The sequence below is a fragment of the Brassica napus genome, chromosome C2, assembly GCF_020379485.1.
Source record: "Brassica napus cultivar Da-Ae chromosome C2, Da-Ae, whole genome shotgun sequence".
NCBI classification, from domain to species: Eukaryota; Viridiplantae; Streptophyta; class Magnoliopsida; order Brassicales; family Brassicaceae; genus Brassica; species Brassica napus.
Genome location: NC_063445.1, coordinates 19,186,988 through 19,214,758, shown reverse-complemented (window position 1 = coordinate 19,214,758; position 27,771 = coordinate 19,186,988). Strand labels below are relative to the sequence as shown.

General features: G+C 35.2%; 3 protein-coding genes and 2 pseudogenes across 3 annotated transcripts; all 5 read right to left on the bottom strand.

Annotated features, from left to right (window-relative positions):
- Nucleotides 1–337: 337 nt before the first annotated feature.
- LOC106403569 lies at nt 338–8,129 on the bottom strand (annotated as a pseudogene).
- A 4,152-nt stretch (nt 8,130–12,281) lies between these two features.
- LOC106403568 lies at nt 12,282–15,074 on the bottom strand. The gene is made up of 3 exons (XM_048748807.1): nt 13,674–15,074; nt 13,284–13,583; nt 12,282–13,073 (listed from the first exon to the last, which is right to left on the bottom strand). Exons 1-3 carry the CDS (start codon nt 15,072–15,074, stop codon nt 12,282–12,284), a joined length of 2,493 nt encoding a protein of 830 aa, XP_048604764.1.
- A 962-nt stretch (nt 15,075–16,036) lies between these two features.
- Nucleotides 16,037–17,798, bottom strand: LOC106403567 (putative F-box protein At5g15660). The gene has a single exon (XM_013844382.3). The coding sequence runs from the start codon at nt 17,698–17,700 to the stop codon at nt 16,603–16,605; it is 1,098 nt and encodes a 365-aa protein (XP_013699836.1). The 5' UTR covers nt 17,701–17,798; the 3' UTR covers nt 16,037–16,602.
- Nucleotides 17,799–21,805: 4,007 nt separating this feature from the next.
- LOC106403566 (putative F-box protein At5g15660) lies at nt 21,806–22,936 on the bottom strand. Its single transcript, XM_013844381.3, is given in 1 exon segment — nt 21,806–22,936. A coding segment is annotated over 1 exon segment (1,131 nt).
- Nucleotides 22,937–24,021: 1,085 nt separating this feature from the next.
- Nucleotides 24,022–25,579, bottom strand: LOC111198994 (annotated as a pseudogene).
- Between the last annotated feature and the right edge of the window lie 2,192 nt (nt 25,580–27,771).

Here is a 27,771-nt window from a genome sequence, read left to right as displayed (position 1 = left end):
GTGGAATGACGACATCATGAACTGTTACACATGAGCGGATCGTGTTCTTACCTAACACATGTCCCGTCTTCAGTTCACGTATTTCTGTTCCGGTTCAAAGAAAAGATCCTATAACCGTTATGGACCAATTCCACTTTACGTGTTAAATTTATAATTTTGACGTCATTAATTCAAATTTCCAATACGGCAAATATTATAAAATTTTATATATGTAGTTCAAAACCGTAGGCGAGTTATAAATGAAGATTGCTTAAACAACTAGTCTCATTAATGGAACAAAGTGATAATTAAAAGCAATTTAGTCAATGATAATTGTACTAGTATGAACTATGAAGTGTATATATGTAATATTGCACCTCAACCAAAATGATAAGTGATTTTATGGATCGAGTAATTGATGCCCCAAAGAAGTATACGATTATATGGTGAGGCAGTGAGCCATAATTAACCATTCGCACTTGAACAGTTTAGTCACTAGTTTTGTATTTTTCTTACCTTTTTCCAGTATCACAAACCATTAGACGAACAAATCGTTTTTTTTTTCTTTTGAAGAAATGAACAAATCGTTTATTGAAATCATAAAACAGAAGGTGGTGGATTTGTTGTTCAAAAAAAAAAATAACAGAAGGTGGAGAGAGAGGGAAATACCGAAACTCCAAATGCTACAGATTAATGTTTGGGTAATGATGAGATAAGCCACACTAATTACATTCATTTAGAGAAACCTTCCAGATTAGTTTTAAAGGGGACACTTTAACTAATTTGAGGAATTTAGGGCTTTATCTCATGATGTAAAGACATAAAGTATCTTTATATATGTAAAATTTAATTATAAATCATGTCAAAGTTGTTAGCCGGTCCATTCATTGCACTTGTAGCATAGAACTAAGTAACTAACACATCACATCAGAGTGTATTATAGTAAATTATAACAATGAAAAAATTACATTTTGGGGGGAGTTAATGAGGTTATACCTTACGGACTATATTAAAAGTCCTTATCGAAACTATATTGAAAGTCATTATCGAGGCAGTTAATTGTCCACGCACTCACCACTAGTTTAGTCCACATGGATCCAAACAAAAAATGTAGTTATTCGAATGTAAATAGTTTAATGTATGTAAAAGTATTACCAAAAAATAAACATTTAGTCAAAAGTTGACGGCGGTGATCGGCAACTAATCCATCCAATTCTAACTCAAAATGATTCTCAAGTCGAAAAGAACAGATCTATTCTCTCCGTTTTATCACCATTGAATCATTGATGTTTTATAAGTATCATTTGAAAGGACATTATATATTTAATTTGAATTTAATTTAGTTTAAATTATATTTTTATATATTTAATGTATTTTTTTATTGTTTATTACTCGTGTTAATATTTATATTATTATGTTACACATTCTGAAACTAATACATTAGTTATAAACGATTTTGGTTTCTTACATTGTTTCTCTATAACATTTATGAAAACTCTAAAAAGTGTGTATACCATATAGACTTAGAATAAAAGATACACAATTAACTCGAAATTTAATAAAGTATGTGAAATATAGTCATATATATAACATCTAGACAGAAGTTACAGAAAAAAACATCTAGACATAGTAATAAAATCATAGTTTAGTAAAGTATGTGAAATCTCTTAGTTTAAGTTAGAATCAACATAAATAATACTCCATTTTTTTCTATAAAATAAAAAAATAAAACCTTGTTTCAAGAATATATATATATATATATTTTACATTTTATACAATTTCAAAAAATTAATTATACTTATTCAAATATGACACTAAAATTATATAAATTAATCTTTGATAAATTAATAAATTAATAAATATAATAAATTCATAATTATTTTCTAGTCCCAAGTTTCATCAATGTAAAATATGACATAGTTCAGTAAGATAATAAAATAGTAGTATTCAGAAAACTCTTATATAGATAAATAATCTTATTGAAATTTTATAATTATAATTACTATACATATAAATTTTATAAACATACACAAATTTTTTTTAAAAAAAAAATCACGTCTAATTTTACTCTTCATTTTACCGAATAATATATAAAAATGTATTTGTATTCTACGACATATATGCATTATATATCAATTCTATTAAATAATTAAAATAAATAAATTCGAATCTATAAAATTTAATTAAACATAAATAGAAATAAATTATTTTAAAATAATAAGCATATAATTAAAAAATAGTTGTAGTTTTAACATTATTAATTTATAGAATTTTACTGTACATGAAACTGATGGTAAACAGCTGAACACAAAATAATATATTTATGATTAATTTATAATATATTATAAATATGTAGAAAGGTAATGTATTATCCAGAAAAAGAAGGGATATATGTTTCATTTTAAAAGAAATAAAAATTCAATAGCAGGATATTAATTTCAAAGGTTTTAACATCTAAGTAAAATAATGTTTTACCCCAAATCTTGGAAAGATGGTGTTTCGCGGATTGGTGAGGGAAAAACCATGATATTCACTTAGGACAAGGATGATTTAATATCCTTGAAGGTTTTAATGGTCTAATGGGGACGAAAAACACAAAGGCAAGTTTATTTCCATTTCATTCAGAAGTTGAATCAATCATTTGTGCAATGTAATGTATGAAAATTTTACTTTAGTATTATTCACGTTTGCAACAAATTATTTTCAATTGGTGAATATAGTTTCAAAACAAGAAGAATAATCATTTTTTATAACTTATTTGGAAGGGATCAAAATACTGAAAGGAAGTTTGAATCATTCAGAGTTTATTTATATATCCTAAACGCATACCCGTCTCTTGGCATGTGCCAGAGAAACATTTGCACAGGATCCAGAATATTTTTACAAAATTTTAGTTAGTGTTCATAACCTTTTTAGAAATATTTAGGGTCCTTTTTTATAAAATCTTTTACCTTATTGCTGTACAAAAGGTGCAAGTATAATATGAGGAGACAATCGTCATTTGTCATTGAAAGAAAAAAAAAGTAAAAAAAAAGTTTGCATGCGTGTGACGTTGTCACATTGTATAGTTCAAACTTCTGAAGTCACGAAAATTGATGTCAATTCTGACGTGAAAATAATTGTAAGAACCATAATACCATGTGAAAGATCCATAGGAGAATTTTATTTATTGTAGCTTTACTTTTGTTGTACTTATGAATTGATGAATTAAACAAATAATCTGTAACCAAAATCAGAACATATATATATTCTCCAATGTCAGAAACAGAACAGTGCAGTGATTTATTTTATTTATTTATTTGTAGTAACGATGAAGCTTCATCTTCTTCTTCTTGATACCACAAGGTGCAAGTATCAGATGAAGAAGAAGAAGAAGCAGTGAGGGAACCAAATTTCCTCTTCATTTCTCTCCACACACTTCTTCTTCCTCCATTGATGAACAACGCATTCATGATTCTCACCCTCACTAATTGTTAATGAAATTAAATTAGTTTATAAAATTAATGTGACTTATATATACCTATAATATTAGATAAAAACATAAAATACATGATGTTATAAATTTGCTTACAGAATCCAAAACATTAGATAGGCACTGCTCCATCCAAAATGGTATCAAATGCATGCAGTTATCTGATATATATATAGCTTAAGATTGGATGCAACCAAAAGAGATATCACTTGTTGAGAAAAGAGACATAAACTATAATGGCAACATCTCACAATAACCGAAGGAAATAATAACTCTACCTAGCTTAAATCAGCATGAGACTCTCTACGTAAGAGCACCCCCATTAGTGAACTTATGGGAGGGTTCACACAGATTCCTAAAAAACAAAAAAATATTAAAATAATGAATAGTGATGAACTTGTCTCTCTCCACCTCTTTCCAGTGAACCGGGTTCATCACTGTAGCATGTGGCGGCCCGCGATTGGTCCGATTAATTTTTTTTTTTAAAAAAAAGATAAAAATAAAAATCAAACAGAAAAAAAAATATAATAAAAAAATACTTTGTGAACCCCTTTCACTAATGGGGGTGCTCTAATCCATGAAACAATTTGATACACTAAACCCATTTGTTATGAAAAAAGCTCGAACTCTAGGCTCATGCTTTGAGTCAACTTCAATCTCCATCTTCTTATAACTAGCTCCCTTGGGATCGTGGTAAATAACATAAACCTCACTGCTAGAATAGCAAGGTGCAAAAATAATGCAACCCGTATGATTATTATTTTTTTGACCAAACTAAACTTGCTTTTCTCAAAAGGACTCTACACTCCAAGGTTGGAGTTTAATACAGATACAGCTCCTGAGATGCGGCCCTGCTGAGTCTCTATTAAAAATACTTGATTATTAAAAATACATACTATGTTTCAAAATACTTGAGTATTTTAAAAATATTTGAGTATTTTAAAAATACTTGAGTATTAAAAATACATACTATGAACAATCCGAATTTACTATGAGCTGAGATGAGTTGAACGAGGTAACCTATTTCGACATCCCTAATTAAAATGCATATTTAAATTTTGAATACATGTAAACTTACATGTTTCAAAATTATTTGATGGATTGAAGAAACATTTTTATAAAAATAATATCAATGATATATTACTAGATACCATTTATAAAACACGTTCTGAAAAAATGTATTAAAGCCCATTTTTATACTTTGAGTAATCTTCTAAAATATGGAGAACATAAAAATGGTTGGAAATCTGTAACTTCCATTTTCCACCATTAAAAATTGTTGGAAATTCGTAATGTCCCATTTGCAGCTCAAATTTGCAAAATATATTATTATTTCTTATTAATTTTGATAGAAAATGGTTTGTTTTTAGTTTCTTATAATAAAAATGATATGTTAATAAAAATTCCTCACAAAATGAATGTGACTCAAAATACTTCACGAAACCCTTACAATCCGCACGAAGCGCGGTAGTATTTATTAGAAAATAACAATGTCTTGATAAGGAGAAAGATAACCTCCCGCTACCGTCCAGCAACAAACGAACCAGTGCCAACAAAATCACTCAAATGTTTAGAAGAAAGTCAACATCCAAAACTTTATGTCAAATCTGTTAATAAACGAACTAGTGCCAGCTTTAGTGTTCAGAAAAAAGGGAAGTTTCAACGTGAAGTCTTTGTTGTCATTTGATCAACGTGGCGCCCATCCCCAGACATGTTTACTGTGCATTGTACAATGCAAAATACAACAAAAATAAATAGAAATTTGAAAAGGGGAAAGAGTGAATGCGACCAGGAGAGAACAAACATGTTGAGACAAGAGCCATGAACTGTACTGGGAACATCCCACATCAAACAAAGGAAATAATAACAACTCTCTCTAGCTTACAGCAGCACATAAGACTCTCTACGTAATCCACGAAACAATTTGATTCAGTAAACCAATCTCCCTTAACGTCAACTTCAAACTTCATCATCTTAAAACTAGCTCCCTTGAGATCGTGGTGGATAACAGTAGCCACACTTCTGGAATGGTGAGGAGCAAATATAATGACGTCATCACCCGCTCGATTAATAACACTTTTCACACGCAAATGAAGCTGGGGAAGATTATCGAAAGATTTCTCTTTGTAATCCTGTTTCCCTGCTTCGAAAACGAACAAATCAATTGTCGGTGGCTCATAATAAGTTTGAATAGCTGTGGCAACTTTGCCATGGTAGTTTATCAAAGTTCTTGAACAGTTCTCCAAATAACAAAAAGCTTTCATTTCTTCAGATACTCTAGCAAAGATATCAAACTTCTCAGAGTTCAAATCAAATCTCATCAGACTCATAGTTACCGCGCCCGTGTACGCAATGTAGTACACAGAACCATCTATACACAGACCGTTAGACCAGGTACGGTGAGGAATGTCACAATCGATAAATCTCCATGATTTTGGTTTTGCTCCCAATGTGAATACCTGAAAGGTTACAAATTTGATTTTCTACAAGACCATAAATTATGGAAAAATATACCTGAGAAATGTAACAGAAAAAATATCGTCTGTAAAATCTTGTATTTTTGTTTAATTAATTTAACATTCAATTTTTTTTAAAAAAACCTGAAATTCATGCTGTGTTGAGAGTCGATGCGGGGTGATGCACAAGACTTTGTACTGATTATTGACAGGATCATATCCGAAAAAGCGTGTGGAGAAGGCTGGTCTTTCCGGTGCAAGGGTTACATATGATCTCACCCATGTTCATCAGACCATTAACGTAATAACTACGGTACGAGGCTCGACAACGGAGAGGAAATGTTATTTTGGATAGAAAAGTGGTTGATATTGATGTTGATGAAGACGACAGCGAAGAAGAAGAAGAGAAGAAGCTGCAACTTAGGCGTTCCGTTTGGTCATCTTTATCGTGCAAAGCGAGGAGGAAACGCAAAGGCTGAGACTGAGAGGTTGATTGTTCGTAGTTTTTAAAGTAGTTTTTGGTTTTTGATTTTTTAAAAACTGTTTTTTATCCAATCATAATTTTAGCAAAGTAGATTCCCTAATTTTTAGGGAAACTAGTTTTTTCTTGTTTTATTGTTTTGTGTTTAAAAGCTAGAATCCATATTTTTTTGGTTTTTACTAACGACAATCATTATTTTTTTTTGTTTCAGAAATTATTAATTTTAGAAAACACCTACGATATAAGATCTATATTTAATCTACAAAACACGTGAATAAAAGTTACAAAATTAATAATATTTTTTAAAAGTTAAGTTATTGGAGTTTGTTTAGATAGAATAATTTTATATTTATTTAATTAATACTTATGCTATAAATTTTATATAAACTTAAGTACAAATTTTAGTTATAATTATAATACATTTATTACATTTTTTTTCTTTAAAATCTAGCTATTAGTTTTTATGCTGAAATATTTGAAGAACATAAATATCTATTCACCGTGTGTATTATATTTTAAAGAGAAATTTCCTAGAATAACAATTTTTAAGTTTTGACACAAAAATAACTCTTAATGAAGAAAATGACCAAAATAAGTTTTATTAAAGGGTAAAAATATTTTTACCCTAGCGTTAACTAATCTAGACTTAGAGTTTAGATTTAAGGGGTAGAGTTTTGGGGATAGGGTTTCAAATTTCAAAAAATTAAAAATTAAAATTAAATTTTTTAAAATAAAAAGGGACTATTTTGGTCATTTTCTTTCTTGAGAGTTATTTTTTGTGACAAAAACTTAAAAATGACTTTTTGAGAGAATTGTTCTATTTTAAACCCCTATTTTTATTATAACTATAATAGAAAATAATTTACACATAATTAACTTATTTGTGTTCGATGAAAAAGAAGAATATTGACAATTAATTTACATACGACTAGACTTGTCAATAAAATTAATTTATATTTATATTAAGAACATTTTTCAAAAACCTAACAAGAAAATTAACTTAATTTTTAACATTTAATTTATTTTAAATTTACATACATTGTTAATAATATATCGGTATTATTTTATTGAAAATATGGTATATTATTTTAGTAATTTAAATATTTTCAAATAAATTATATGTCCGAGTTTTTTTTAAATAGTATATAGATTTAAAAATAAGTAAATCATTCATATAATTTTAGTAAAAAACAAAAATCTAAAATAGTTCAAAATTCAAAAACTAAAAAATCAGAAACCAAAACTAAAATCTAAATCACCAATAGTGCTTTTCAAAAATCTAAAATCTACTATGAAACCAAAAACCAAAAATGAAAAACCAAAATCTAAAAGCTAAAAACTAAAAGCCAAAAACTAAAAACCAAAATCTGAAAACTATTTAAACAATCATCGCCTGAGTCTGAGTCAATGATCGAAAGGGAAATGATCTGATGAAAGTATTGCTGCGGATGATTTCTTGCCATGAGTTGGATACGACCATAAACCTAACTAGGGATTTTGCAGGTAAGCGGTTAAGAATCTCGATCTGTAGATCCAAGGGGACAACATTTGTTTTCCTCTTGTTGCAAAGACGGAGACTTCTTCTCATGGTCGGAAACCCTAGTTCTCTCACTCTACAATTTTTTTTCTCTTGGTATTTTTTTATTAGAGCCAGCACGTCGCATTAAAGTTGTTAATGGGCTTCCCACTTTCATTTGAACCTAACAAAAAAGTTATCAGAAAACCTCACAAAAAGATAAAAAAAATTCTTAAACACATGTTTATACTTATAGATCCAAAAGGTCATAAACAAAAGCATTCATTGAAACACAAGTAGTCTCTTGAAATGTAGGCGACGGTTTATACTCTCTATTCCAGCTACATCTCGTAGAAGGTAGGCTAAGCAAGCGTCCAAGAGGCAGAGTACAACGAAAGAAACAACCCTAGGGGACCCTTCAGCTAACCAAACGAAACCAGCTATCACCGCTCCTCTAGAGACGACGAAGACACTAACGACACTCGGTTACTCGTTAAAAACCGCTGGCCAAACCGAAGAGTCCTAGTGGAGATCCAGAGAAGCAAGTATATAAAAGTGGATAAAAGAGATAGTGAGGGAAGGAGGTGGAGAGTGAAATATAGAGAAAGGGGATGGTGACAGGCGGAAGAGAGGACCCCGGCCACCAAACAGAGCAAATATGAAATTAGTTTTTGGGAGGATTTAGAGAGAGAAAGTCATGGTCAATTCACTAGAATCCCTCGGCAAGAGAATCCGTGTGGAATTGGTGCTTTCTTCCTCATAGTTAGTTATATTACACCAATTTACTCTATCTATAAACTAATGTACGCAGTTTAAGGTTTTTTATTAATATTATAAATTTAGTAAAGTTTCTGTTTCGCTTTTAATTAAGGTTTTTTTTGCCAAAATGTGAATTTCATATTAATATGAGAAGAGTTTGTATTTGCTTACAAAAAGTTTTAGATAAAAACTTGAGTCAGCCTTGGACAAAAAAATAAAACAAAGCTGAGTCAACATAAGCATTTAAAGAACCGGCATGTTATTCAAACCGTAGCCATTGCTGCATAAGTGGGATAAAGGGCTTTAGTTTCCTTTTTCCCAGGATTATATCCCTTATGAAGCGATCAAGGATTTTGAAAATAGCTGCTGGACTTCGAGTTTCACCATCATGTAGACGTCTATTCCTCTCAGTCCAGATGCTTGATATTGTTGCTTGAGCGATGAGTCTCTTGAGCGTTCGGCTTGTGACAGCATCTCGCATAGATAGCCAATCAGAGAGAGCAGTCCACGTGTGGAATGCTAGAGGATGATACCCGAGTCTCTGCATCACCAAATCCCATATTTCTTCACTGATCTCACAGCGCAGGAAGAGATGATCTTTGTTTTCCTCTTGCAAGTTGCAGAGACAGCATAGGTGCGATACGTTCATACCCCATCTGGCCAAGCGAGACCTGGTAAGGAGGCGATCCTGATGTGCTATCCAAGAAGTGAAAGCATGCTTCGGTACATGGCCCTTGAACCAGATATTATTTGTCCATTGTTGGATTCGTCCTCTATTTCTGACCTCGTTCCATGTCTTGCTAGAGGAAAAATCTGTGAGTTCTTTACCATCAACAACCCAAACGTATGCGTCTTCTGTTGTAGATAGCGAAGGTAGTTGCAGGGAAGTCAAGTAGATGTGAAGTTCCTCAGCTGCCTCAGAACGGGCACCTCGGATAATCCATCCTGCTCTGTTGCAAGCATCAGATACAGTTGCAGTTACTGGGATTTGGAGCTCTCTTGGACCCCGATCCCCAAATCTGTGAAAGAGTGGCCCTAATGGAGTCCAACAATCATACCAGAAGCTTATGATCCTGCCGTTTCCCAACTTCGGTCTGAGAAAATGGGAAGCAAGACCTCGTAGAGAAAGAATTGATTTCCATGTTGAGGAAGTAGTCTTGCTTTCGTCAATAGCCCAGAAGTTTTCTCCTTTCAGACGGTATTCACGGGTCCATTCTGCCCAAAGTGAATCAGCATTTGAGAACAAGAACCATATCAGCTTCAGACATAATGTTTTGTTCCATCTACCAATGTCTCGCAGGTCAAGACCCCCTTAAGTCTTTGGAAGACAAACAATGTTCCATGAGACCTTTGAGATACATTTTTTCGTTTCACTGCCACCCCACAGGAAGCGAGAGCATAGACCTTCAATTGTTTTTATGCAACCTTTTGGGAGAATGAAAGCTGACGCCCAAAAGTTTATCATCCCATAAATAACATAAGAGATAAGATGTCTTCGCCCTGCAAACGTCAAAGCCTTGGCAGACCAGGAATTAAAATTACCTGAGATCTTTTCGAGCAATGGCCTGTAATCAGCTAAACTCAACTTTCGATGCATCAGGGGCAAGCCTAAGTAGCGGATAGGCATTGAACCTATGGTGAAACCAAGGCTGGAGAGGTTTAAGGTTTCAACATTGTTCAAGCCAGCTGTAAACATTTCCGTCTTGCTTCTATTCATTCTCAGACCCGACCACTGAGCAAAAGCTTCCATTGTGTCCGCAATGCATTTGACAGAGTTGACAGTGCCGTCCGAGAATATCATTAAATCATCAGCAAAAGATAGATGAGTAACCTTTACTGTCGAAGTATGCGGGTGATATCCAAAGGACCCATCTTCATATTTACTCTTCAGCATTTGTGTAAACACTTCCAGAGCCAAGACAAAGAGATAGGGAGATAACGGATCACCTTGTCTAAGCCCTCTAGTTCCTTTGAAGTATCCACATAACTCTCCGTTGATTGCCACAGAGAAGTGAGTCGTTGTCAAGCATTTTTTGATAAGAGTTCTAAAAAATGGAGGGAAATCCAGAGCTTCTAGCGTGAACAAGACAAAATCCCAGTCTAAGGTGTCGAAAGCCTTCTGAAGATCGACCTTGAGCATACATCGCTTAGATATTTTTTTCCAGTTGTAACCTGCTACAAGTTCTGTGGCTAACAGCACGTTCTCAACCAATAAACGGCCCGGTACGAAGGCTGACTGGGCTTTGGAGACCAGGGACGGGAGAAGAGCCTTTAGTCTGTTTGCAAGGAGCTTTGATGCCACTTTGTAGACTGTATTGCAACATGATATTGGCCTAAACTCTTTCAGACGATTGGCATTTGCCTTTTTTGGAAAAAGAGTTAGGATAGTTGCATTCCACTGTTGAAGGAGTTCACCTGAGGTTAGAAATTCCTTTACAGCTTCAATCATATCACGCCCCACTGATTTCCAGTTACCTGTGAAGAACTCCGCTGGATATCCATCAGGGCCCGGTGATTTGTTCTTTGGTAGGGATAAGAACGCCCCTTGAATTTCTTGGTCTGAGAAAGGAGCTGAGAGAGAAGCGATAGCATCTATGGAACATCTTGCTTGTATCACCGATGCAATAGCAGATGGCGAAGAAGTAGTTGGAGTATTCATGCCTCCTAGGAGTTCCTTGAAGTAATTTACAGCATGCTGTTTTATTTCTGGCAGAGAGTCAATGACGTAATCACTAGGGGTGGGCGTTCGGGTATCCATTCGGGTTCGGTTCGGGTCTATTCGGGTTTCGGGTTTTCGGGTTCAAAGATTTCAACCCCATTCGGGTATTTCTAAATTTCGGTTCGGGTTCGGTTCGGATCTTTGCGGGTTCGGTTCGGGTTCGGATAACCCATTTAAATTATTTTAAAATTTTTAAAATTCATTATATACTTTAAATTTCTCAAAATCTATAAGCAAAACAATATATTACATATAAATTTGAATAGCATATGTCAAAGTACCTAAAATTAACATATAAATTGGTTTTGTTTGAATATTTGGATTGAAAATCAATAAGTATTGTTGGTGTTTCGAGTATACTTTAGCTATTTTAGACATGTTACTTTTGACCATTTGTATATATTTATAAGTATTTTGGATAAGTTAAAAGTATCTTATATATTTTGATGTTCTTAATATATATTAAATCTAAAAATAATTAATATATATAGGTATATAAATCAATTTCGGATATTATCGGGTACCCGAAATACTTCGGTTCGGATCGGGTTCGGTTTCGGTTCTCTAAATAACAAAATTTTGAACCCATTCGGATATTTAATCAATTTCGGTTCGGGTTCGATACTACTTTTTCGGATCGGGTTCGGTTCGGTTTTTCGGATCCGGGTTTTTTGCCCAGCCCTAGTAATCACTATCATCCAAAAGGAAAGCGATATGGTTCTGAGCTTGTTTTGTCTTTATGACTCTATGATAGAAAGCTGTGGGTGCATCTCCCTCAACATTCCACTGAATCCTGGACCGTTGCCTCAAGAATTTATCCACGGCTTTTGCCAAAGAAAGCCATTTAAAGTGTGCTTTGCGCTCAGCTTCTGAGGAGACAGTAGATGGGGCTGATAAGGTTACTTGCTGGCATCTTGTAAGATGCCAGAAAAATTTTCTTTACTGAATGAGCAAATAATACCCTTCAGTTCTTTCATCTTCTTTGAGAAGCATAGCTGTCTCGACCCATGAAATGGCAGAGCATTCCAGGTTGAGGATATGAGTTTCTCGAAATCAGGGTGACTGTTTAAGTGAGCAAAGAACTTGAATGGTCTTTTCTGAGGAGGTTTGTGCTGGTCTAAGAAAACGCAGCAAGAGCTATGGTCTGAAATTCCGGGATCACCAAAGACTCCAATAGACTCCGGGTATTTATCCATCCATTCTTCGTTACACAAGATCCTGTCCAATTTTTTGGATACATGAGAGTTGGACCAAGTGAAGCTATTACCACAGAATTGAAGGTCAGACAACGAACATCTCTGAATACAATCGCGGAAATCTCGCATTCCCCTTTTAGAAGAGAACTGATCAGCAGTGGAGTGTTCTGTGGGATATATAATTTCGTTAAAATCACCCATTACTAACCAAGGGAGACTGTTGTAAGGTGGAGAGCAAGCAGCTGCCTCAATCTCTTCCCATAATAATCTTCTTTCTTTTTTACAATTTGAACCGTAGACAAACGATACTCCAAATTCATGCTGATGAGGGAGTTTCACAGAACAAAAGACCATTTGGAGAGTTTTCCTGATAATTTTGACTTGGACAGGAGCCTTCCAGACTATCCATATCTTCCCGAGGCTGGAGAAATCATAGTTCCCCTCAAGAGACCAACCCGGTAGAATAATATTATTAATAGATAATGATTTATCCCGCTGTACATGAGTCTCAACGAGACATCCAAAACTAGGATTATTCTTCCGAACCCATTTCCTAAAACCACGCCGCTTTACAGGGTCATTTATTCCTCTTATATTCCAACAAAAAATATCCATAAAAGGGAGAAAAATTCAGAGGATTATAGGGCCCCTGCCCCTAGCTTTTTCCTTTGCTTTTGACTGTTTCAGCATTCTCTTAGAGAATACCTCTATGAATTGATCACTGCCATCATCAGAGTTACTTTCGTCTCCAGAGATAGAAGTATATGATGAAGAGCCATTACTAGATTTCTCAATGTCTGTAGGCCGAGGTGAACATGTTAGATCAACGTAAATGCTACCCTCACGCAGATCATACTCCACTGTTGTCGTATGAGCGACTTTAGGGCCGTTCGTTTGGTTGCCGCTGGTACCGGCGGCAGCGGCAGCGTCAACATTCTGCGTCAACTCTTGTTCGTTTCGTTGACGCAGGAAACTGCGTCTGACGCCGCGTCCGAACGCCGCGTCCTGCAGCTGACGCCGATAAAATCTGCTGTCGCGATATAGTATGCGGCAGCGTTAGCGTCTGCGAAACGAACAACAACTGTCCTCATTGACGCTGCCGCCGCCGCTGACGCCGAAACCTGCGGCAACCAAACGAACAGGACTTTTACCGGTACCAGGCTGCTGGACAAGGGTATCGGTAGGAGGTTGAGTGACAATTTGTTGCTTGTGAGGAGTATCATTTGTCTGAGAAGGCATGATTGGGTTGTCCCGTGCCTTGATACCAACTTGTCTGTATACCAAATTTGGCTGAGGGACGATGGGCAATAAGCTTTTTATAGGTGCTTTACCTTTGCGCTTCTCATTTCCGTGAGAGACATGATTTGTTCTCGGACAAGCAGTTGTTTCATGTCTAACTGAATTGCAAGTTGTACATGTTTTTGGTGCTGCCTTACATCGCAAGATTGTGTGGCCAAATTTCTTGCAGTAGGAGCATAAGGAAGGTAGCCAAGGGCTCGAGACTCCAATTCTCCTTGTGTCTCCACTCTCAAAACGGGCGTTGACAAATTCTGGGAGCGGCTTGCGCGGGTCAATCACAGTGTAAACCTTAGCAACTTCTATGTTGGTAAGATTTTCAGTGGAAGGGTGTAAGCACACTGGATGGCCAACAATTCCAGCTATCTCTTGAAGGGCGTCACCGTTGAAGAACTGGAGAGGAACTCCAGTGAGTTCCAGCCATACAGGGACCATATCTAGCTCAGGTTTTGCTTGCTGAATTCCAGGTGACCACTTGGCCACAAACATGGTCTGGCCATCAATTTGCCATAGGCTCTGGCTCAGTATCTGACGTCGAGCATTAGGGTCTGGGACACGGAATAGAAAAGCATTGCCTTCCATTTTATTCACCGTTATATCTCGCTTTTGACGACTCCAGATACCATTAACAATGGCGTGGACGGCAGCACGAGCTGGTGGTTCATCGTAAAACTGGCCAAGGATGAAGTATTCCCATGCTCTTTTGTTCTTCTCGACAACAGAGTTTGGTATTGTAACACACCTCTCTCCAGAATCCAGGTAGTATGGAGTCTCCTTAGGTTGAAGTTTTACGGTCGAGTTTTTTACGAAACCTTTCCAGATTTCCGCCGGGTTTTTCTGCTCCGTTGATGGAGGAGATGAGGTTCTGTCTGAGGAAGCATGATTTTTACTTTCCGCAGGAATATTGCTCTGTTTTTGAGCGCTAGGTACAGAAGGAGTTTCTGTAGCTAGAATTTTTGAATTGGGGGTTTCAATTTTCTCAACCAGATCTGAACTAGAAATAGTCTTGTATGGTACAGAGGAGTGGGTTGACTGAGCGGCAACGCCGGCCAGAGAAGAATCGGAGAGATCCTTTTGTTTAACGGCTGAAAAAGAATCAGGCGTTTTCGATTTTGCGGGAGTATCTGAGGTGATAGGTTTGGTCGATCCAGTGGGGATACGGACCCGAGGTTTATTTTTCTGGCGTTTTTTTCTGGTCATGTCGCCGGAGGGGTGGGGCCGCCGCCGAGAACGGCGACGGAGGAGAAAAGAAAGGGTTCGCAGCTTGTGAGAGTTTGTCCGTACAGAAGTGGTCTGCACTGCACGCTGAGCAGAATATATTATCTTAATTAAGGTTTTTTATTTGTATATATGTTCACAAGTCTCCAGACATGCTCTGTCTTCAACGAACTATTAATGTGACGTCGAAATATGCTTTAGTGGCAAGGGGAAAATAGGCATTTAATTCCGGAAGTATTTGAAATCGGCAGTTTTAATACTCAAGTATTGCTTGCGCATACTTATTCTCCAACTAATAGTTGACTGCGCAAAATTGAGAACAAAATAGTCAACCGTTAACTGATGAACGGAAAAATAATGGTTTCCGTCAACTTTTTAACGGTGGAATATTTTAATCATGATTTTGCGCAGTCAATGATTAGTTGAGGAACAAATATGCGCATATAATACTTGAATATTTAATTTACCGATTGAAAATACTTAAAGAATTAAAAACAACACTCTTTTTTTTTTAGAAAATCATAATTTGAAATATTCTCAAATTACATATAACCAATATACGAGAGTTTTATCTATTAGACAATTATATGTTGTACATTGGATCTCTACTTTAGACGATCATATATAATTATATGTACTTTACACATTCATATATTGTACATCAGCAATACAATGCAAATGTAATTATCTTATGTTATTTTATATGCTTTTATAAACTAAATAAATCATTTTCCGGGATTAAATATCTTGTATATTATTTCAAATTATGAACCTTTCTAACTATGAATTATTTTAAAAATCATCTAAAGCGATATAAACATGAAGTACATCAACAATACGATGTAATTGTAATTATTTTGTATTATTTTATATGTCATTGTAAAAAATCAACAATCCATTTCTAAAGGTAAATATCTCGTATAATGATTTTATTTAACTTGAAAATATTTTTACTTATGTTTTTTTTTAAAGTGATTGATGTTAGTGACTTTCAATCTTATAAGAAATATAAAGAAAAAAATGTGTTTTTAATTCCTCAAGTATTTTCAATCGGCAAATTAAATACTCAAGTATTATATGCGCATATTTATTCCCCAATTAATCATTGACTGCGCAAAATCATGATTAGAATATTCTACCGTTAAAAAGTTGACAGAAACCGTTATTTTCCATTCATCAGTTAACCGTTGACTATTTTGATCCCAATTTTGCGCAGTCAACTATTAGTTGAGGAATAAATATGCGCAAGCAATACTTGAGTATTAAAACTGCCGATTTCAAATACTTCGAGAATTAAATGCCCATTTTCCCCCTGGACAAGCCATTGGAGACCATGTTTTTTACTCTCTTGTGCATTGTGCAAGGCAAAAGTTATAAGCAACAACATATTGAGTTTAACTGAATATATAGGAGAGATTTGTATGCATACAAAAGAGAATAACATGTTTAGACAAGAGACATGAACTGTAATGGCAAACGAAGGAAATAATAACAACTCTCTCTAGCTTAATTACAGCAGCATATGACTCTCTACGTAACCCATGAAATAATTTGACCTAAATTCCCATTCACTCTTTGCGTCAACGTCAAACTTCATCTTCTCAAAACTAGCTCCCTTGAGATCGTGGTGGATAACATTAACCTCACTTCTGGAATGGATAGGTGCAAAAACAATGTCACCCATATGATTAATAACACCTTTTATAGGTAAATGAAGCTGGGGAATATTATCAAAAGACTTCGCTTTGTAATCCTGTTTTCCTGCTTGGAAAACGAACAAATCAACTGAAGGCGCTGAGTAAGAAGGTCGAATGGCCATGGCTACTTTGCCATGGTAATTTATCAATGTTTTTGAACCTTCGTCAAGAAAAAACAAAGTATCCATTTTCTTAGATAGTCTAGCAAATACATCAAACTTCTCAGAGTTCAAATCGAATCTCATCAGACACATTCCTTTGTCCTGGCTGGCAATGTAGTACAAAGACCCATCAATGCACAGACCGTTAGACCAAGTTATGTGAGGAATGTCACAATCGATAAATCTCCATTTTTTAGGCTTAGCTCCCAATGTGAATACCTGAAAGTAATTCGTTTTTGTGTCTCCTTCGGTATACGGGGTGAGGCACAATACTTTGTACTGGTTATTGACAGGATCATATCCGAAAAAGCGCTCGGCTGTGCCTGTTCTTCTGTAGACAATATTCTCTGGTAAATATACGGTCTTTCCGGTGCAAGGGTTACATATGATCTCTCCTATGTTCAGCAAACCATTAACGTAATAAGTAGGGTAATAGGTTTCATGTAGAGGCAAAGTTACTTTGGATAGAAAAGTAGTTGGTATCGATGTTGATGACGACGACAATAGCGAGGAAGAAGAGAAGAAGCTGCAGTTTTTGCGTCCAGTTTCGTAATCTGTATCGTATAAAGCGAGGAGGAAACGCAAAGGATGAGTCAAGGATCGCGATCTGATGAATCTCTTGCTGCTGATGATTTCTTGCCATGATTTAGATACGGTCATAAACCTAGCTAGGGATTTTGAAGGCAACCGGCTAAGAATCTCCATCTGTAGATCCAAAGGAACAACGTTGTTGCAAAGATGGAGACTCATGGTCTGGAAACCCTAATTCTCTCTCTACATCGTCTTTCCTCTTTGATATTGTTTTATAGAGATGCAGCAGGGCCGCATCATCGTTAATGGGCTTCCCACTTCCATTCGGTTTTGTTTGGATAACTCGGTTTCTGGTTTAAAATCAAATAAAAAGTACTCTATTTTTTTATAAATGATAGTTTTAAGATTGTTCATATTTTTAAAATTTTGCATTTTCTATTTCAATCTTAATTAAGTTTTTTCCTTCATATATATAAAATTTTGCACATTTTCTATTTCACTCTTAATTAAGTTTTTTTTCTTCATATATTGAAAAATCTGTACATCTTCTATTTCAATCCTAATTAATTTTTATCACATATTAAAAAAATTTTACATCTTATATTTCGCTCTTAACTAAGTTTTTCATATATTTAAATTTTTAAATTTTCTATTTTCGCTCTTAATTAAGTTTTTCATATATTTAAAATTTTGCACATTTCCTATTTCACTCTTAATTAAGTTTTTTCATATATTTAAAAATTTTGTACATTTTCTATTTCACTCTTAATTAAGTTTTTTTCATATATTTTGTATACTAGGGTTCAACAATAAGGATTTTACTGGATCTAAGATAAAATATACACACAAACTGAGACGTGCAACCGGTACAGTTTGATTTGAGATTAGTATTTTTCATGATTTGAGATTAGTATTCGTCAACACTGTTTCTCCTACGGCTAACCGGAAGCCTTGTTCCGGTATTCCCTCAAAAAAAAGTAATTGGTTCTTCATCCAAGTTGAAGTTCATTGTTGAAACTAATGCATTTTGTGAGCTGAGGTGCCTTTTGGTCTTTGTGAATTTGGATTCCTTTAATTATCCTCCCAAACCATTGAGATGGCAAGTTTTGTAAAGTTTGAATTCAGGTAAAATATGCAGAGTGTTATATTGGATCATGGTTGTGAAGCCTGTATTCTTCCTTTTCTACATCAAAAGCTATAATGTCTTATTAAGATGATTTTAAGAGGATGGTCTAACCATCCAACTTAGAACCTTAGAGTCTACTACATGAGAGAAAAGCGACGATTTATCGTTACACTGCAAAATATAGTTTTTTTCCTGATATGTATATCACATCCATCCGCCCTATAAATTAATGTAGTCTAAGGTTTTTAATAATATTAAAAATTAGTAAAGTTTCTATTTCACATACACTAAGGTTTTCTTATGTTTTTTATATATATATATATATATATATATATATATATGTTCACTGGTCGCCAGACATGCTTCAGTTTTCAACGAACTACTGTGTAATGTGCCGGTTGAAATATGCGTTAGAGGCCTGGAGAAGCCATTGGAGACAATGTTTTTTTTTCTTTCTTGTGCGTGGCATAACTTATTAGGAACACCATATCGAGTTTAAAAGAATCTATATATATAAAAATATGTTGGTCTCACTCCTAAGCTATCCACGTGGAAAGTCACTCTCTGACAGGCCGACACGTGTCCACTTTAACTTGTGGTCCGCGTTTCATTAATACAGCCGTATCTGTATTTGTTTTTGTATGATGGGCTGGAAAAGTGTTGGGGTACATTTTATTTAATATCGGCCCGTAACCTGATAAAAAAAAACTTAAAATTTTGGCATTGTCGTCTTCTACTTCATTGTACAGAGACTTTTCATCTTCGTCGAATGCATCCGTTTCTTTCTTCTCTGTGTTTACTCCCCCTTAATTCAATCACCACGATATAGCCTTGACTGCGTGTTTTGATTAGGAGTCAGTGAATATGAGAGTATAAATAGGTGAGCATTCTTTCTCTTACGATCATCTTATCGGCAGCGGAGAAAGCTATGTCTGTCTGCGAGCTCAAAGAGCATCACACCTACGCTACGGAGACGGTTAACAACCTCTGTAATAAACTTAGACAGAGACGCCTCCAGTTCCTTAATACAGATGGTTTGTGCTTCTCTTCTTCTTCTTCCCAATCTATACGTAGTGGTCTGGGATTGTTTGTTCTTAGACCTGTTTTGATTTATGTAAAAATGAATTTTGATAGTGGCCAAGTACTCGGTGGCGCAGATTGGTACCTTCTAACTCCAACTCTTATCTGGAAAGTCTCAAAACCGAGCCTGGTGAGACAGATTCATCTCAGCGTTTGGTTTCTGAGCGCGGGAGCTAGCCAGAACAATCGGTCTCGCAAGATAAAAGAACTCGACAAGAAGGTGAGACACAAGTTGTGAAATACAAATTATGTTTTGTCGACATGTGATCAAGCCAGTGATTGATGAATCCTTGACACATATCACTAACATTATCTATAGGCTAAAAGCTCAACGAAGAAGAAGAATAAAAGCTTGGAATAGAATGAGAAGCTTTCATATGTTTATGTTAGAGCTCGAGTAACTTAGCATCTCACATATTTGCAAAACTCTTATTTTTATCTTAATCAGTTGATTAATTGATAATTCACTACTAATTTTCAGATTATAAGAAAGAAGGGAGAAGATTAGTGCACAGATGAAGCTGCTACAGGAACTGGTCCCAGACTGTGATAAGGTTTGTCTCTCAGATAATGACTTCTGATCAATATGCTAATTAATCTTTATGTCTTCGTTTGTGCTTAACGACATAATGTTTTCTTAATAGACACCCTAAAAGTAAGAATATTAGTTTGATGATATAGTTTCTTTTTGTTAATTAATCAATTTTTTTTTTTGGATTTCTTAATTGCTTTTTATGAAGAAGAGTGGTTTATGGTGTGCCAAAGAGGCCTTAAAGATCTTAACTATATTTTTTCTGTGTTAGTGTGTTGGGAGAAGTATCCTCACAGGAAAACTTCAGGCTTGAAATCAGAATGTTGCCTTCGTCAAAAAGATAGTAATAAAAGTTCTGGAAATGACTTAAGAGACAATTTGAGTAGGGAAAGATTAATCCTTTCGCACATGCTCTGTTTTTTTTCGTAAAAAGAGAGTCATTCTGTATTTCTTTCTTAAGTGTATTTTCCTAATACGTTGGACTATTTTGGTCTATGAGTCATTAAATGAGTTCATCTTAATATGTTATCAAATTGTTCGAGAAGAAAACGTCTTTCCCATCCAGTGACCAAATATTTGATGTTTCAAGAAAGTGGCACTAGAGTATTCTCCTATGAACTTTTGTTTTTTGCATTTCTTTTCCCTCATGACAACGATGAAAAAAAAAAAAAATATATGGAATATAATTAGATTATGTGTATCTGGTAATGGGATGTGCATATACCAAAACCGAAACCGGTTGCATTTTATACACCAAAACCAAAACCGGTTGCATTTTATACGTTTTTGGTGTGTGCTTTCGTCCACTACATGTGGAGTACTATTCAAAAGTAATTGTCAGTATGATCATTTGCTCATTTGTGTAATACATTTCACAATAAAAACAAATATTAAACAAGGAAAAAACATCATCATCCATATATATGTTAGATCATTTTTATTAATTTCATTATTTATTGATATTGATACGAATAAGTTTGAAATAAATATAATTTTTTTTATTTTAAAGCAATTTAAGTAATCATAAAAGATATGAAAAAGATTATTTGTTATTATATACCACAAACAAAAAGAAACATTATTTATTAAAACTAATAGGATTACTAAATTTGGGAGTAATATTATATTTACATATTCATATTTTTAAGGTTAATTATTTATAATTTAGTAAATAAATATTATTTAATTTTATCTCCGCTATTTTATAAACCTTCACAAAAAGATACAATGGTATTTGAAAATTTTCATTCTCTTTTGATCGATTTTGATTGTTTATGTATTTTATAGTGTTATAATACTACAAACATTATAAAATCTGACAACTCTGAATTAAATCAGCAACAATATTAAGAATTCGATCATATTAACTGTATAAACAAATGTTAAAACTAATATAAATTCTTTAAAAAAAATAATGCTTATTAAACGTATACTATAACTGTCGAAACTATTTTTAAAGTCAAATCCCGTCCGTAGGGCGGGCCGAACCTAGTAATATATATAGGAAAGAGTAAATGGAACCAAAAGACATGAACTGTAGAGGGACAATCCCACAATAAACGAAGGAAATAATAATTCTCCCTAGCTTAAATGAGCATAAGACTCTCTACGTAACCCATGAAATAATTTGATTCATTAAACAAATCATGCTTTGCGACTTCAAACTTCATCTTCTTAAAACTGGCTCCCTTGAGATCGTGGTGGATAATAACAATATCATCACGTTCGGAACAGCTAGGTGCAAAAATAATGTCACCCATATGATTAATAACACTTTTCACACGCAAATGAAGCTGGGGAAGATTATCGAAAGACTTCTCTTTGTAATCCTGTTTTCCTGCTTCGAATATGAACAAATCAATTGAAGGCACTGAGTGAGAAGGCTGAATGGCTACGGCTACTTTGCCATGGTAGTTTATCAAAGTTCTAGAACCGTTATCTTGAAAATACAAAGCTTTCATTTCCTCAGATACTCTAGCATAGATATTAAACTTCTCAGAGTTCAAATCGAATCTCATCAGACACATCATTCTTGCGTCCGTCCTCGCAATGTAGTACACAAACCCATCAATACACAGACCGTCAGACAAATGTGTGTGAGGAATGTCACAATCGATGAATCTCCATCTTTTAGGTTTAGCTCCCAATGTAAATATCTGATAGTGATTCGGTGTTGCGTGTTGTGCAAGATACTGGGTGATGCACAATACTTTGTACTGATTATTGACAGGATCATATCCGAAAAAGCGGTCGGCTAGACTTCGTCTCCTAGCAGCGGGTGTTGTTTTGACAAGCTTTGGTAAAGATATGGTCTTTCCGGTGCAAGGGTTACATATGATCTCACCCATGTTCATCAGACCATTCACGTAATAAAAAGGGTCCGAGGCTAGACGGAGAGGAAATGTTATTGTGGATAGAAAAGTGGTTGATATCGATGTTGATGATGACTATAAAAAAGAAGAAGAGAAGAAGCTGCAATTTATGCGTCCAGTTTGGTAATCTATATCCTGTAAAGCTAGTAGGAAACGCAAAGGCTGAGTCAAGGATCGTAACCTCATGAAACTCTTGCTGAGGATGATTTCTCGCCATGATTTAGATACGAGCATAAACCTAACTACGGATTCTGAAGGCAACCGGCTAAGAATCTCGATCTGCAGATCCAAAGGAACAACATAGGTTCTCCTCTTGTTGCAAAGACGGAGACTTCTTCTGATCATGGTCGTAAACCCTAGTTCTCTATCTCTCTCTCTACTTCTTTCTCCCTCTTGATGTTGTTTTAATAGAGACGCAGTAGAGGCCCATTAGTATGATTAATGGGCTTCCCACTTTCATTTCGATAAGTTTTCGCCTTTTCGGTCTAAAATCAAATTAAAATACTTTAGTTTTATATTTAAATCAAGAAAAAAACACTTCTTTGAAAAGCTTCCCTTCTCTCTAAATTAAATTTCTGTGCCTCTTTTTTTTATTTTTTTGTCATAAATTTCTGTGTCTCTTTCTACGAACCAAAATCCAAATTTTGACTAAGGCTGCTTAGCAACTACAGTTAATAGAAAGGTGATAAAACCGCAAGAGAACGGTGTTTGATCCTGATTCCCACAATCTCGATTTTTTTATTGTTGCGTGGAAGTGCTGTTTTTGTTTGCATGATAGGCTATCACAACAAATCGCTCTATAAATTAATCTAGTTTAAGGTTTTTCATAAATATTAAAAAATAGTAAAGCTTCTAATTTCACCTATAATTAAGTTTTTTTTTTGTATACATGTTCACAGGTCGCCAGACATGCTTTAGGCCATCTTTAACGCAATATTTATGCATTTTTAAAGAGTGGACCCCACACTTTTCATAAAAACGGGCTTCAAATGTCGCGAAATAAGAAACGGCTTCGGTCTGTTTGTTACACTATTTCGCGGGGCCCACGACACGTGGCGGCCCGCGATTGGTTCCGTTTTTAATTTTTTTTTTCTTAATCAGATAAAACAAAAACAAAAAAGCAAAAAAAAATTTAGAAACCCAAACGGGTTTTACCCGATAATTATGCCCTTAGTCTTCAACGAACTATTGTGTAATGTGACGGTCGAAATATGCTTTAGTGGCCTGGACAAGCTATTGGACACCATGTTTTTACTCTCTTGTGCATTGTACAAGGCAACACTTATTAGCAACGACATATCGAGTTTAATTGAATATTATATAGGAAAGATTGGATACAACCAAAAGAGAATTGAATAACATGTTGGGATAAGAGACATGATCTGTAGTGGTAACTAACATCCCACAACAAACTAAGGAAATAATAACTCTCCCTAGCTTACATCAGCATGAGACTCTCTACGTAACCCATGTAACAATTTGATACAGTAAGCCAAACATGCTTTGCGTCAACTTCAAACGCCATCTTCTTAAAACTAGCTCCCTTGGGATCATGGTGGAAAAGCGTAATCTCACTACCGAAATAGCTAGGTGCAAAAATAATGCCACCCGTATGATTAATAACACCTTTCATACGTAAATGAAGCGGGGGGAGATTATCTATAGACTTCTCTTTGTAATCCTGTTTTCCTGCTTCGAAAACGAACAAATCAATTGAAGGCACTGAGCGAGAAGATCGAATGGCTATGGCTACTTTGCCATGGTAGTTTACCAAATTTCTAGAACCGTTGCCAGGAAAAAACAAAGCTTTCAATTTCTCAGATACTCTAGCAAAGATATCAAACTTCTCAGACTTCAAATCGAATCTCATCACACACATGTCTGTGCCCGTGCTTGCAATGTAGTACACAAACCCATCAATACACAGACCGTCAGAAAAGTGCTGTGAGGAATGCCACAACCGATAGATCTCCATGTTTTAGGTTTAGCTCCCAATGTGAATACCTGATAGTGATTTGCGTGTCCTGCAAGATTTGGTGTGATGCACAATACTTTGTACTGATTATTGACAGGATCATATCCGAAAAACTACCTGGGTCGGCTTGGTGTTGTTTCTACTAGCCTTGGTAAATCCATGGTCTTTCCGGTGCAAGGGTTACATATGATATCTCCAATCTTCAACAAACCATTAACGTAATAACTACGGTACAAGGTTAGACTGCGGGGAATTGTTATTGTGGATAGAAAAGTGGTTGATATTGATGTTGATGACAAAGACAGCGAATAAGAAGAGAAGAAGCTGCAACTTAGGCGTTCAGATTGGACATCTATATTGCATAAAGAAAGTAGGAAACGCAAAGGTTGAGTTAAGGGTCGAAAGGGAAACGATGTGATGAAACTCTTGCTGCGGATGATTTGTTGCCATGATTTCGATACGATCATAAACCTAACTACGGATTTTGCAGGCAACCGGTTAAGAATCTCGACCTGTAGATCCAAAGGAAGATCATTGGTTCTTCTCTTGTTGCAAAAACCGTGACTTCTTCTGATCATAGTACTAAACCCTAGGTCTCTCTCTACTTATTATTTATTTTTCTTTATATTGCAAATTTACTTATTATTTATTTTCTATTTTTGAAATAATAATGTCACGTGTTATCTTTGGAGAGAATTTTTTTTTGCTGATGTGGACGCTCTATGGAACCTCAAAAGGTCCATTTTATTAAAACGGTGACTTCTTCTGATCATAGTACTAAACCCTAGGTCTCTCTCTACTTATTATTTATTTTTCTTTATATTGCAAATTTACTTATTATTTATTTTCTATTTTTAAAATAATAATGCCACGTGTCATCTTTGGAGAGAATTGTTTTTTGCTGATGTGGACGTTCTATGGAGCCTCAAAAGGTCTCTTTTATTAGTAAGGATTTCCCCCTTTTTAGCTACTATGTCAACTTATTGACACTACAAGTTGTCTCTCTATTAACTCTTATTCTATAAGTTATAGCCGAATATAGCTGAACTATAATATCATTGACACTACTATGTAGTAACTCCTATGTTTTTTTCTAATTTAAAATAAACTATTAATAATTAAAAAAAAAATTAACTCTGCAAGTATATCAAAAAAGAAAATTGTAATCATAAATCTTCATCACTTAAAAGAAAATTAACTCATTTGTATTTTCTTATGAAATACCTGAATTGGTACTAAAGAGCTAGTCTGAACCGAGCCAAAAGAAGTAATAATTTGGTTTAGTTAAGATTATGAACTTTTAGATATTCTTGTGACTTGTGAGATGTATGATTTTTTTTTCTTATTCCAACAATCAATTGATAAATACTAGGTATTATTTCTTTATTATTTCTCTTTGCTTTATATATTCATTCACATTCCTTAGGGATGGGCATTTCGGTTTAATTATGGGCTAAGCAAAAGTATCAAGAATAAGCATCAAATTCGAAAAACAAAGGAAGAGTCCAGATTACCTGCTTAAATCAAGACGAATAAAATGTTAGGAAATATGCGGTCAAATTTTGCGGTAAACCAGAATTTATGGGAGCGGGAAAGAAGCAAACACACAAAATTGTTAACGGAGTTCGGCCAATGTTGCCTACGTCTCCGGACTTGCTACAGATCTTTTATTATCAACCAGAGAAATTTTACAAACTCACAACTCACACCCCGATCCCAAATACACTCAGAAATTACTTGTAATTTCTTAAAGAAGATTTTTATGAGAATTTTTTTTTTTTCTTCTTCTTCTCTTCTCTCGTTCTCTCTCTGTTTTCTTGTTTTGGGATATCTTTCCTCTTCACCTCAGCTCTCTTTTTATAAGCATGAAGAAGGTGTTTGGTGAGCTCACAATCTTTGACAAAACCAACGTCAACAATTTCAGCTCACCGTCTATGCCGTCACCGTCCATGCCGACCAACACGTAAAACGTGTTTTTTTGACTTACAATCTCCCACTTGAAGACTGATTTCATTCTTGTCATACGGCACGACCTTCGTCAACATGTCTGCCGGATTCTTGCTTCCTGGGATCTTCTCAAGCACCAACATTTCATCTTCCAACGCTGATCTGATGAAATGATACCGACGATGTATGTGCTTCGTCCGAGCATGGTAAACCGGATTCTTTGCCAAATCGATGGCACTTTTACTGTCACAGTACAACACACCTTTCCCTTTCCCTTGGTCATGGCCTAGCTCTTCTAGAAAAGACTGTAGCCATATCATCTCTTTTGTTGCCTCCGTTACAGCAACATACTCAGCTTCACAGCTTGATAGAGATACAATTTTCTGCAACTTTGAAACCCAACAAATTGCAGTACCGCCAAAGGTGTAGACATACCCGGTTGTGCTCTTCGTGCTGTCAATGTCACCTCCATTGTCAGCATCAACGTATCCCTGCAATCCCGTGTTAGACTTCGTGAAACATAGCGATAAACTTGGATTTCCTTTTAGATATATGAAAATCCACTTAACGGCTTCCCAATGTTCCTTCCCTGGACTGCTCATAAATCTGCTAACGACTCCCACTGCATGTGCAATGTCTGGCCTTGTACATATCATCGAGTACATCAGGCTTCCTATAGCAGAAGCATATGGAACTTTATCCATACATGCCATTTCGTCTTCCGTCTTTGGAGACTGTTCTCTGGATAACCGAAAGTGACTTGTCAGGGGAGTACTAACTGGCTTCGCGTCATCCATGTTAAACCTCTTGAGGACTTTCTTCACATACTCCTCTTGTGATAGCTTAAGACCTTCCTTGCTCCTACTGATTCTCATCCCTAGAATCTGTCTTGCTTCTCCAAGGTCTTTCATCGCAAACTCTTCTGAGAGTTTCGTCTTCAAGCTATTGATCTCGAGCAAGTCTGCTCCTACTATCAGCATGTCATCGACATATAGGAGCAATATCAAGTAGGACTCTTCAAGCGTCTTGAAGTAACAACAGTGGTCAGCTTCACACCTCAAGAAACCAACGCCTTTAATAAAGTTGTCGAACCGTTTATACCACTGTCTTGGAGCTTGTTTTAAGCCGTACAAACTCCTTTTCAGCTTGCAAACAAGGCTTTCCTTCCCTTTGATCTCAAAGCCTTCGGGTTGCTTCATATAATTTCCTCATCCAAATCACCGTGAAGAAATGCCGTCTTCACATCCATCTGTTGAAG